Source organism: Cherax quadricarinatus, chromosome 37 (genome assembly GCF_038502225.1).
Source record: "Cherax quadricarinatus isolate ZL_2023a chromosome 37, ASM3850222v1, whole genome shotgun sequence".
NCBI classification, from domain to species: domain Eukaryota; kingdom Metazoa; phylum Arthropoda; class Malacostraca; order Decapoda; family Parastacidae; genus Cherax; species Cherax quadricarinatus.
Genome location: NC_091328.1, coordinates 14,425,637 through 14,438,254, shown reverse-complemented (window position 1 = coordinate 14,438,254; position 12,618 = coordinate 14,425,637). Strand labels below are relative to the sequence as shown.

At 39.8% G+C, this 12,618-nt stretch overlaps 2 protein-coding genes across 9 annotated transcripts in view; one reads left to right on the top strand and one right to left on the bottom strand.

The window, feature by feature from the left end:
* Positions 1–3,127, bottom strand: part of LOC128704191 (non-structural maintenance of chromosomes element 3 homolog) — a 58,942-nt gene extending 55,815 nt beyond the window's left edge. The window contains exon 1 of one of the 6 annotated variants that reach the window (XM_070091907.1): positions 2,965–3,127. The gene's annotated coding sequence lies outside the window, so the exon portion shown is untranslated. Of the gene's footprint in view, positions 1–2,866 lie in introns of all 6 variants that reach the window. The other 5 variants (XM_070091906.1, XM_070091903.1, XM_070091905.1 and 2 more) reach the window with 5 other exon arrangements.
* Positions 3,128–5,095: 1,968 nt separating this feature from the next.
* The window catches only part of GluRS-m (putative glutamate--tRNA ligase, mitochondrial), a 51,033-nt gene continuing 43,510 nt past the window's right edge, over positions 5,096–12,618 (top strand). Inside the window, exons 1-5 of one of the 3 annotated variants that reach the window (XM_053797487.2) lie at positions 5,128–5,214; positions 8,542–8,650; positions 9,098–9,246; positions 9,474–9,904; positions 11,913–12,127. In XM_053797487.2, coding sequence (XP_053653462.1) covers positions 9,105–9,246; positions 9,474–9,904; positions 11,913–12,127 — 788 coding nt within the window. In that variant the 5' untranslated portion in view covers positions 5,128–5,214; positions 8,542–8,650; positions 9,098–9,104. Of the gene's footprint in view, positions 5,215–5,319; positions 5,343–8,541; positions 8,651–9,097; positions 9,247–9,473; positions 9,905–11,912; positions 12,128–12,618 lie in introns of those variants that run through there. The other 2 variants (XM_053797478.2, XM_053797495.2) reach the window with 2 other exon arrangements.

Sequence of the window (12,618 nt, the reverse complement as noted above, 5' to 3'; positions counted from 1 at the left end):
CCTGCCTTGCATGGGCCAGTAGGCCTTCTGCAGTGTTCCTCCATTCTTATGTTCTTATGTTCATAGTCAGGAACTATCTGAAGATCAAGCGACAGTGAAGAGACAAATACTGTCGGAAGGAGAGGTGCAGAGTAGTAGTAGATGAATGGTTCAGAGAACCGACATGTTGATAAATTAGACACGTGCAACTCTTGGGTATCTTTATTGAGGAAAAGTTTCGCCACACAGTGGCTTCATCAGTCCATACGTAGGAGAAACTTGAAGAACAGGAGGAGAATGAGGTAATCAGTCGTAGTAGTAGTGAGAATCCAGCCACTGAGAACCTGTCGGTATTGTACATGTATACCATTTTGATATTCAACTTGTCCCACTACCCATACTCAACCAACCACTTGAACCCACTGTCAATGGCCAAGGGTCAGGTCAACACAAGAAAATCCAGTAACCAAGCCAGATTTTTCAACACAGGTAAGAACATTAATACCAGTAAGGAAAGAATCCACATTGAAATAAGTCACTGACTTTTTTTTTTTTTGGGGGGGGGGGGATTATCCTAGGTATTTTACACATATGCTGTTGTGTATGATCATCTATGTAACTGTATTTGTGTATACCTGAATGAACTTACCTAATCTAAATTCTCAAATCCATAAATACAAAACACCGATATGAAAAACAGTACAGAATGGGTCACATAACCAGAGACCAAACAAAACGTTACTCGTCAATCCTAACCAGCCTGATAAGAAGGGCAAAAAAATTGTATTATGAGAACAGATTATCCAACTTACGAGGTGATATAAAAAAGACCTGGAAGACCCTATCAGAAATTCTGGGAACAAAAAAGATATCACGACATAGCGAAATAAAATTAGCAAAATCAGATGAACCCCAACTCCCACCAACAGAAACAGCAAACAGACTCAATGATTTCTTCTCCACTATAGGTCAAAACCTTGCCAATAATATCCCAAGCTCAGATACCCCACCAAATGACTACCTCACTGGCAACTACCCGAACACACTGTTCCTAGCTCCGACTAACCCATACGAAGTCTCCCTTATTATCAACGCACTGAAAAACAAGGCAGGAGATTTAAATACCTTACCACCCTTTATATACAAAAAAGCGTCACAAGTACTATCACCGATCATTGCAACACTCTTTAACAAATCCATTGAATCCTCCACCTTCCCTACAGTTCTCAAAATAGCAAGGGTCACCCCAATCCATAAAGGAGGAGACCAAACAGAGTTGAATAACTATAGGCCAATATCCAATTTACACCCTCTCTCAAAAATCTTCGAAAAATTAATTCATAAATGAATCCACTCCTACCTCATCTCCCATAACATTCTCAACCCCTGCCAATTTGGATTCAGGCCTAATAAAAATACTAATGATGCTATTATACACATGCTAGAACATATATACACTGCAATAGAGAAAAAAGAAGTCCCACTAGGGATCTTCATTGACTTACGTAAAGCTTTTGATACAGTTGACCATGACTTGCTCCACGTAAAATTGTCACACTATGGTATTAGAGGGCACTCCCTCAACTACCTCAAGTCTTACCTCAGCAACAGAAGCCAATATGTGTACGCAAATGGGGCAAGCTCTTCCGCACAACCAATTACAGTTGGTGTCCCACAGGGAAGTGTCCTTGGCCCTCTTCTCTTTCTCCTATACATAAATGACCTACCAAATGCTTCGCAATTACTCAAACCCACACTTTTTGCAGATGACACCACATACGTCTTCTCTCACCCGAGCCCAGTCACGCTAGCCAATACTGTAAACACCGAATTACAGAAAATATCTACCTGGATGAGGACTAACAAACTTACACTAAACATTGACAAAACCTACTTCATTCAGTTTGGTAGCAGAGCTACAGATGTACCTCTTAACATAACGATAAACGGATCACCTATCACAAAACTAACAGAGGGAAAATTCTTAGGAATCCACCTTGATAATAGACTCAAATTTCATACACATATACAACAAATTTCTAATAAAATTTCCAAGACTGTAGGCATACTATCGAAGATACGGTACTATGCTCCAGTCAGCCCTCCTGGCCCTTTATCACTCTCTTATTTACCCCTATCTCACCTATGGAATTTGTGCATGGGGCTCAACAACAATTAACCATCTCAGACCACTAATTACCCAACAAAAGGCTGCAGTTAGAATGATAACAAATTCTCACTACAGGCAGCACACTCCACCAATATTCAAAACACTCAACCTACTCACCATACAGAACATCCATACTTATTATTGCACTTATTACATACATAGAACACTTAACTCTGATATTAACCCTCCCCTCAAACATCTTGCCAACCTCAACAGAACACATGACCATAATACAAGGCACAGATCACTCTTTGATGTTCCTCGTGTCCATCTCACACTGTGCAAAAACTCAATGCACATAAAAGGCCCTAAAATCTGGAATTCATTACCTGTAAATATAAAAGAAACAATACCTGTTTATAAATTCAAGTCTCTTCTTAAAGTTCACTTACTCACCCAATACCAAATAAATACTGAATAACTGAACCATATAAATTGTATATTGTAATGTTACTCACAATTATATCATACAAATGCTAAACCTAACTTTGTTATTTTTTTTAAATACACTACCTAACAGAATACTCCATTCTACTGAATGAACAGCAATGCAAGCAACCATAGGACCTGTCTTTGTAATACTCACTTGTGCTTTATAGTTATCTGTTTACAATAATGTCTTATCACTGATTTCATCATTGCTTAGTTAATCTTAAGTTAATTTTAAGCCAGCCCGTAATGCTATGCATATAAGTGGCTTTGGCATGCTGCTCTTACCTGTATTTTTTGTACCTCTGTTTGTATGCTAAAATTTCTAAATAAATAAATAAATAAATAAATCTAGTTACTCCTCCCAGCAACGACGCAACCCTCACCACACACTATTGTTGGGTTTATCAGGGCCACTGACAGCATAAGCCGTATCCAGCCTGACTTCTCGATGGCACGAAGAACATTTGTTGCCCAAGGCTGGGCGAAGAAACAAAAGGAACAAAGGTTCCTTGGTAAATAGAGATAGAAACTTGAAAGTTTCCAATTAGATCCGGTGGACTCCTTGCCAAGCCCCAACAGAGGGACGCTTACACTCCCACCTGAGTTCAGTAACCGGCTTTCCCCCAAAGACCGTTAAAGAATTTTCCGCAGAGCGGGAAAAAATGGAGCTGGTTAAAGTAAGCCGATAAACAGGCACCACTCCTGTAGAGTGCCCAGCTGGCAAAATAGACGAGGACAAGCGTCCCAAAGAGAAGGGTGGATATTCGTCACTATATATCAAAAATGGCCGCCACCCCAAACAAAGAATAAAGATTTTATTTCTTTGTAAAGGTTACAATGTGTAATTACAATTTTGGTTTGCTAAGTACAAAGAAAGTCACTGTCATGCCGGGGCATTTCCGGCAGACTAATTCTAGTATATAATAACTACTTAAATCTAGGTAAGACACATATGCAACAGTTAGGTATCTGTATCTGTATCTAATTGTTGCATATGTGTCTTAAGAGATAAGATAAGATAAGATTTCGTTCGGATTTTTAACCCCGGAGGGTTAGCCACCCAGGGTAAGACTATGTACAGAAGATGAGGTAATCAGTCCCTCAATCTTTGAGTAGGTGCGAAGAGCACCGTAGTCGTGGAGATTCTGAAGCAGAAGCATTATTATTATTAAAGATTCGCCGGTATTCTCCCGGCCCGGGCCTTTTCCAAGTGGTGGCCCGGCCTTGGCTCCCTCTTTAGGGAGTGTCTGAGACCTAAGTCTCCCATGGGAGGAGGCACAAGTACCTCCTCATCTTTGGGACCAACTGTCCCCAGGCCTAGCCACAAGCTAGGCCTCTCTGGTCTGCCATCCCCGCCCCAAGGGGTCAAATGGGAATGACAGTCTTATGAGCTAAAGGCTCGGGCTCAGGCACCTACCCTACCCTAGAAGGGTTAGGCATGGTGTCGATCTCTGTATGACTGATATAGCAGAAGCAAGGAGCCTGGCGCTTATATAGTAACGTCAGGTGTAGCAGACGAGGGCATAGTCACTGGCAGGCGGGATTCCCCAGTGGAAGTAGGTCCTTCCCAAAGAGATGGGTTAGTTGTAGCAGTAGTTGTCGTAGTCGTGAAGGTTATGTACATGTCCTCAGAATCAAGATTCCATGATGTTGCAGTGTCTGACAAGTTGTGCAAGAATGGTATATAATACCGACAAGATGAAATTAAGACACATGTGCAACATCTGGGTGTCTTTATTGTAGACGTTTCGCCATCCAGTGGCTTTATCAATACAAATTCTAGGACATAACTTGAAGACAGTAAGACTAACCCATCTCTTTGGGAAGGACCTACTTCCACTGGGGAATCCCGCCTACCAGTGACTATGCCTTCGTCTGGGTTGTGAAGTAAGAAGTTTGTCCGGTTTCCTGAGGAAGACAGTCCTCTTGGCCCTTAAAGCCGGAGAGGACATGACGGTAAAGCCTCGGTCAGTGAGAGTGGTGGTGGTTGCGGAGGTGAGTAACTTGTCACCCTCAACATCATGGTTGCACACGACAATGAAGGCGTCCTGGAGCGTCAGAATAGTGTTAAACTTCATTGCAAACTGCTCCAAACGGCAGCTGCAAGTGCAAATTTTGAGGAGTCGTTCACAATTCCACTGCAAGGTTTAATCTTAACACGATTTGAGTAGATCATTGTGGGAGTTTAAAGACGATAATAATGAAGGTAAAGGTTACCCTCCCCAGCGGGGATCCTAGGGAGACTAAAAGATGATCCTCAGAGCTACTGCGACTGCACACTCGGAGTGCAGTCTTTGACCCTACCTCTCCTTCTCATTGGGGAGGAGTTTGACCCTCCAGACCGTCAGGAGATCCTAGTCTATATCTGCACATTTTTGCTGGCTTCAGGGCGCATTGGAGACGTATAATACACACAGTTATTAGTCAACTTCCTTCCACTTTTGGTCGAGGTTCCTTTTCCGGACACTTCAAGGCAGGGTTCGATAAAGCGTACGTTGTCAGTGGCCCTATAAATCCCAACAACAACAACAGCAACAACAGAAAACTTTTCTGTCAGTGGCCCTAAAAACACCAAGAAGAAAAAGAAGAATTAAAACTTATAATAATAATATCTTTATTTCTACAAGTATAAGGTATATAGGTCTAGCTGACATCAATGACATACTACTATATAGAAAGCCGCTTGTTATGCTGAGCATTTCGGGCAAATTAGGTCAGTTTTGTCCCAGGATGCGACCCACACCAGTCCACTAACACCCAGGTATCCATTTTACTGATAGGTGAACATTGACAGCAGGTATCTTATGGAAACAGGTCCTAATGTTTTCCAGCCGTACAGCAGGTATCTTATGGAAACAGGTCCTAATGTTTTCCAGCCGTACCGGAGATTCAAACTCCGGACCTCAGTGTGTGAGCTGAGTGCGCTAGCGATCGATCTACGGGACACCTATATTGAAGTGATTAGTTGCATGCCTATTTAGATTACGTCAAGTAGAGAGGCGTTACAGCACTTCTATATAAATTATATTTAATGACAACCTAGGACTCTTTCATTCTTCTAAGACTGCAGGTGTTAGGTTTGTCAGGGTTACCAAGGACCCTAGTGGAAATAAGTCACTTTGGCCTTTTTGGTTAATCCTAGGTAATTTATACATGTTACTATGTATGATAATTTATGTAACTATTTATGTGTACCTGTACCGAAATAAACTTACTTTAGGTTATCCTAGGAAAAATTTCTACGTCATTTACTAGAAACTATCGTAGGTTTCAAATTATGTATGAAGTCTAAACAAAAACTCGCACGTGTGATGGTTGTTCTTTAGAGCTTCTTCATAGGTCACCAGCTGTGACCCACCTGTCCTGTCCCACAGCCCCAGAAGCTTTCATAGCTTATTTGTTCTCATACTCCTCAAAGCCATGTAGTCTATGAACTCAAGACAGGTCGTAATGAGCGAATGACAATGAATAAAAAAAATGGACAGGGACTCAAACCGTGGTCCTCATAGGTCACAGAAGTGCTGTCTGTGAGACCTTCCTGTTGCAAGCCTTGGACGTATGTACGTACGTATGTATGTATGTATATATGTTTGTTTGTACTTTGCTATATGTAGTTGAATGAGTCAGTTCACAGCTCCTGGCCCTGCCTTTTTGCTGGCCATTACTAGGTTCATGCTCTCTCTGCTCCAAGACCTTTATCATACCTCTTATGTATAAGAACATAAGAAAGGACAAACACTGCAACAGGCCTACTGGCCCATGCAAGGCAGGTCCAAGTCTCCTACTGGCTTAACCAAGTCAGGTCAGGTCGCATCCACTTAAGGAAGGAGCATGGCACCAGACCTACTAGCACAAGCTAATCAGGTCCAGCTCACACCCACCCACACTCGCTCATGTATTTATCTAACCTATTTTTAAAACTACACAACGTTTTGGTTTTTCTGACAGTTCTCAGGCGTTTGTTCCACTCATCCAAATGTATGTATGCATATTTATGTATATGTGTGTATGTGTATGCTTGTAATATATATATGCATATGTAAGTAAGTTTATTCAGGTATACACAAATACAGTTATGTAGAATTATCATACATAGCAGCATATGTGTAGAGAACCTGGGATAACCCAAAAAAGTCAGACAGTGACTTATTTCCATTGGGGTATGTATGTATGTATATGTATGTATGTATGTATGCATGTACGTATATATGTATGTATGTACTCACCTAATTGTGGTTGCAGGGGTAGAGTCAAAGCTCCTGGCCCCGCCTCTTCACTGGTCGCTACTGGGTCACTCACTCCCTGCTCTGTGAGCTTTATCATATCTCTTCTTAAAGCTATGTATGGATCCTGCCTCCACCACCTCACTTTCCAGACTATTCCACTGCCTGAGAACCTTGTGACTGAAGAAATACTTCCTAACATCTCTGTGACTCATCTGAGTCTTCAGCTTCCAACTGTGACCCCTTGTCGCTGTGTCCCATCTCTGAAACATCTTATTTCTCTCCACCTTGTCGATTCCTTTCAGTATTTTATATGTAGTTATGTTCCCCTTGGCCCTCCTGTCTTCCATTGTCGTAAGGTCAATTTCCCTTAACCTCTCTTTGTAGGACATGTTCATTAGCTCCAGGACTAGTCTCATTGCAAACCTTTGCACTTTCTCTAATTTACTGACGTGCTTGCTCAGGTGTGGGATGCAAACTGGTGCTGCATACTCTAATATAGGCCTGACGTACACTCTGTACAGAGTCCTGAATGACTCTTTACTGAGATGTCGGAAAGCTATTCCTAGGTTTGCTAGTTGCCCATATGCTGCAGCAATTATTTGGTTGATGTGCACCTCTGGAGATATCTTCAGTACACATTATATTCACTCAAAGATCCTTTTCCTTGAGTGAGGTTTGTAGTCTCTGGCCCCCTAGGCTGTATTCTGTCTGCGATCTTCTTTGACCTTCCCCAATCTTCATGACTTTGTACTTGGCGGGGTTGAACTGCAGGAGGAGTTGTTAGACCAGGCCTGTAGCCTGTCCAGATACTTTTGTAATCCTGCCTGGTCCTCTGTCGACTGAATTCTCCTCATTAACTTCACATCATCTGCAAATAGCGACACTTCTGAATCTGTTCCTTCTGTCATGTCGTTCACATAAACCAGAAACAGCACCGTTCCTAGAACTGACCCCTGTGGAACCCCGCTCGTCACAGGCGTCCACTCTGACACCTCGTTGCATATCATGACTCACTGTTGCCTTCCTGTTAGGTATTCTCTGATCCGTTGCAGTGCCTTCCCTGTTATACCTGCCTGGTCCTTCAGCTTTTGTACTAATCTCTTTTGTGGAACTGTGTCTAAAGCCTTTTTACAGTCCAAGAAAATGCAGTCTACCCATCCCTCTCTCTCTTGTCTTACTGCTTTCACTTTATCATAGAACTCCATGAGGTTTATGACACAGGATTTCCCATCCCTACTCCATGCTCGGCATTGCAGATAAGCTCATTCCTTTCTAGGTGCTCCACCACTCTTCCCCTGATAATCTTCTCCATGACTTTACATACTATGCATGTCAGTGATATTGGCCCGTAGTTTAATGCTACATGTCTGTCTCCTTTTTTAAAAATTGGGACTACATTTGCTGTCTTCCATACCTCAGGTAGTCACCCTGTTTCGAAAGATGTGTTAAAGATTGTTGTTAGTGGTACACAGAGTGCCTCTGCTCTGTCTCTCAGGACCCACGGAGAGATGTTATGTGGCCCCATCGCCCTTGAGGTATCTAGTTTGCTTAGCAGACTCTTCACCTCCTCCTCGGTTGTGCGTATCATATGTATGCATGTATGTATGCATGCATGTATCTATGCATGTATGTATGTATGCATGTATGCATGCATGCATGTATGCATGCATGTATGTATGTATGCATGCTTGTATGTATGCATGTATATATGTCTTATACAAAAAAATCTTGCAGTGCTGTATGCCCCTTGTGGGTTTAGCACTTAGTTTTGATTGTAATAACAAAATACCAAAGTTCTAAAGTAACCTGAGTCATTCACCGTTTTAATATGTAAAATATATTGGTAAGTAATTCCTGGCAAAAGTTTCTATTAAAAGAAGTGTAGTATGGAGATAGAAGAGAATGTGTTTTTGTACGTTAGTTAATATAATGATGAAAATGAGAAAATTTGGGTTTCTGCTGCTAATGAGAAGGACAATGACATTTATGTGGAATTTGAGCTAACATTTTAGTGATAAATTTGGCATAGCATAATAGGCTTATTTTATTGATGTATATGCAAAATTCCTTACATATTCAAGTATTTATTTAGTGATGGCTTGAAAACATTAATAGGATAATGATTTTTGAAGATATCTGCCAGTTATGATCAATATTGCTGCAGAGAAAAAAAGGTTCTGGTTTAGCAGTACTCTATCTAAACCATTACATGTCTGTAAATAAATTAGAAATAACAAATAGTTTGCTTGTAATTGCACTGTTATTTTAATATATTTAACCTGCTTTTCAGATCTGTAATGGCAAAGATATTTGTAACACTTCATGGAATGAAGTCACTGCTGTATAAAATCCAAGGAGCCGGGCATTGGAAGAGACATTTTGCATCATCTCTACAAAAACCTTGTGAAGTGCGAGCTCGGTTTGCTCCAAGTCCTACTGGTAATGTGACCATGAAGCAATTTTCGCACAACTGGAATTAATATTTTTATGTATATTAGAGTATATAATATCTGCATCTTTTTCTTACATTTAAACCTAATCTTGTCTGGGGAAAGATGTTTTTATTCCTTCTGTATGATAGGTGTAAAACATTATTGATCCTGTATATGTCTGTAATGTAAGTCTACTGTATATTCTGCAGTCTTAATTTCTTACTGGGTCTACAGGAAACCTTCACTTGGGGGGCTTACGGACAGCTTTGTATAATTTCCTTTTTGCAAAATCGAACAAAGGGAAATTTATCCTAAGAATAGAAGACACTGACCAGACCAGATTGGTTCCACATGCAGCAAGAAAGCTTGAGAATATGTTATCATGGGCTAAAATATATCCTGATGAATCTCCAGTAGTTGGTGGACCATTTGGGCCTTATGTACAATCTCAGCGGCTTAGTCTTTACAATAATTATGTTAAAAATCTCCTAGAAAATGGGAGTGCATACAAGTGTTTTTGTACAAACATGAGATTGACCCGGCTACGGAATGATGCCATAAGAAGAAATGAAATTCCCAGGTATGACAACAAATGTCGATATCTTTCTCAATCCAAAATTGAAGAGCTGGGAAAAAATGGAACACCATATTGCATAAGGTTCAAGGTATGTCATATGATACAAAATTTCATAATTTGTTTTAAATTGTAAACTTCGTTTGTAATAATACAATTTTAATTACCTAATATGAAATGTATTTATCATATTACATTTTAATTTAGAAATAGATAGTATCAGTAGTGTACTTTTCTATTAATGTTGTACAGTACAGTACGTCCACTTTGAATTTTTGGTGAGGAGTGTGTTACAAGGATAACTATGGATAAGAGAGATCCTGTAATATAAATTTTACAGTATACATTACAGCTACATAGTAATATTTATTAAATAATTTATGAATAATGAATTTTATTAATATGCATATTTTCCTTTTTGATGTTTTGTCTTCCTACACCATTACTATATTTGGAGCATTCACATGGGGTCATTACAGCCATAATTCACCTAGATGCTAATTTTTTTTTTTATTAACACATCGACAGATTCCCACCAAGGCAGGGTGGCCCGAAAAAGAAAAACTTTCATCATCATTCACTCCATCACTGTCTTGCCAGAGGGGTGCTTTACACTACAGTTATGAAACTGCAACATTAACACACCTCCTTCAGAGTGCAGACACTGTACTTCCCATCTCCAGGACTCAAGTCTGGCCTGCTGGTTTCCCTGAATCCCTTCATAAATGTTACTTTGTTCACACTCCAACAGCACATCAAGTATTGAAAACCATTTGCCTTCATTCACTCCATTCAAATACGCTCATGCATGCTTGCTGGAAGTCCAAGCCCCTCGCACACAAAACCTCCTTTACCCCCTCCCTCCAACCTTTCCTAGGCTGACCCCTACCCTGCCTTCCCTCCACTTCAGATTTATACACTCTTGAAGTCATTCTGTTTTATTCCATTCTTTCCACATGTCCGAACCACCTTAACAACCCCTCCTCAGCCCACTGGATAATAGTTTTGGTAATCCCGCACCTTCTTCTAATTTCCAAGCTACAAATTATCTGCATTATATTCACACCACACATATTGCCCTCAGACATGACATCTCCACTGCCTCCAACCTTCTCCTCATTGCAACATTCATCACCCATGCTTCACACTCATATAGAAGTGTTGGTATAACTATACTCACATACATTCCTCTCTTTGCTTCCATGGACAAAGTTCTTTGTCTCCACAGACTCCTAAGTGCACCACTCACCCTTTTCCCCTCATGAATTTTATGATTCACCTCATCTTTCATAGACCCATCTGCTAACAAGTCCACTCCCAAATACTATCTGAATACATTCACCTCCTCCATACTCTCTCCCTCCAATTTGATATCCAATCTTTCATCTTTTGTTATCCTCATCACCTTACTCTTTCCTATTTAATCTTACTTTTTCCTATTTAATCCCTAAAATAGCAAAGCAAACTGTCAGTATTTACTTTGAGATACACACCTCTTCTTGTATATACACAAAGTTCATTTTACTTTAAGCTTTCTGCTTGTTGCTGTTATATACTTTATTAGACATTATTAGCAAATACTCTATACTCTATGGATTTAGTGTAAATTAATGCTCAGTACATATATATTATGGTTTAGAATTTAAATTTAGTAATTTTTTATATTATTTTATTATCACACCGGCCGATTCCCACCAAGGCAGGGTGGCCCGAAAAAGAAAAACTTTCACCATCATTTACTCCATCACTGTCTTGCCAGAAGGGTGCTTTACACTACAGTTTTTAAACTGCAACATTAACACCCCTCCTTCAGAGTGCAGGCACTGTACTTCCCATCTCCAGGACTCAAGTCCGGCCTGCCGGTTTCCCTGAATCCCTTCATAAATGTTACTGTTATATACTTTATTAGACATTATTAGCAAATACTCTATACTCTATGGATTTAGTGTAAATTAATGCTCAGTACATATATATTATGGTTTAGAATTTAAATTTAGTAATGGACATATTAAATAGGAATAAAGGCAATAAAATGCAGATGTTTCAATACTGGATACACATTTTAAGAGATCTTACTTTTCATCTTTTTTTTCCAACAGCTTGAAACAATAACAGAGCCATATGAAGATCTAATATATGGTTCAATTTTGTCTAATGTGGCTGACCATGAAAGTGACTTTGTGATAATGAAGACAGATGGATACCCAACCTATCACCTTGCTAATGTTGTTGATGATCATCTAATGGGAATAACTCATGTTCTGAGAGGTGTGGAGTGGCAGATATCAACACCAAAGCATCTCCTTTTATACAAGTAAGTTATGTACAGTATAGAGAAAAAGAAGCAAATAGAGAAGAGTTGTTTATATGTATAACATTTTACCCAGCATAGGGCTGCATCAAGTACATACAGTACTTGATATAGCCCAGATTAAGGACTTCATTTCATTGGTGTCTTTTCTATCACAGTTGACATCTTGCAATTCTCTCCATTAAAGTTATGTATGTTGACTGTAGGATATAGTGGTGTTGGTCACATTTTAAATTTTCTACAACAATTTGCCACATGGTGTATGTACTTTCACCCATCTTCAGTATTCTGTACATATAAAAGTATATACCCTAGGTAGTAGGTTGGTAGACATCAACCATCCAGGGAGGTACTACTGTCCTGCCAATTGAGTGTAAAATGGAAACCTGTAATTGTTTTACATGATGGTAGGATTGCTGGTATCTTTTTTCTGTCTCATAAACATGCAAGATTTCAGGTATGTCTTTCTACTTTTACTTACAATTAGGTCACAC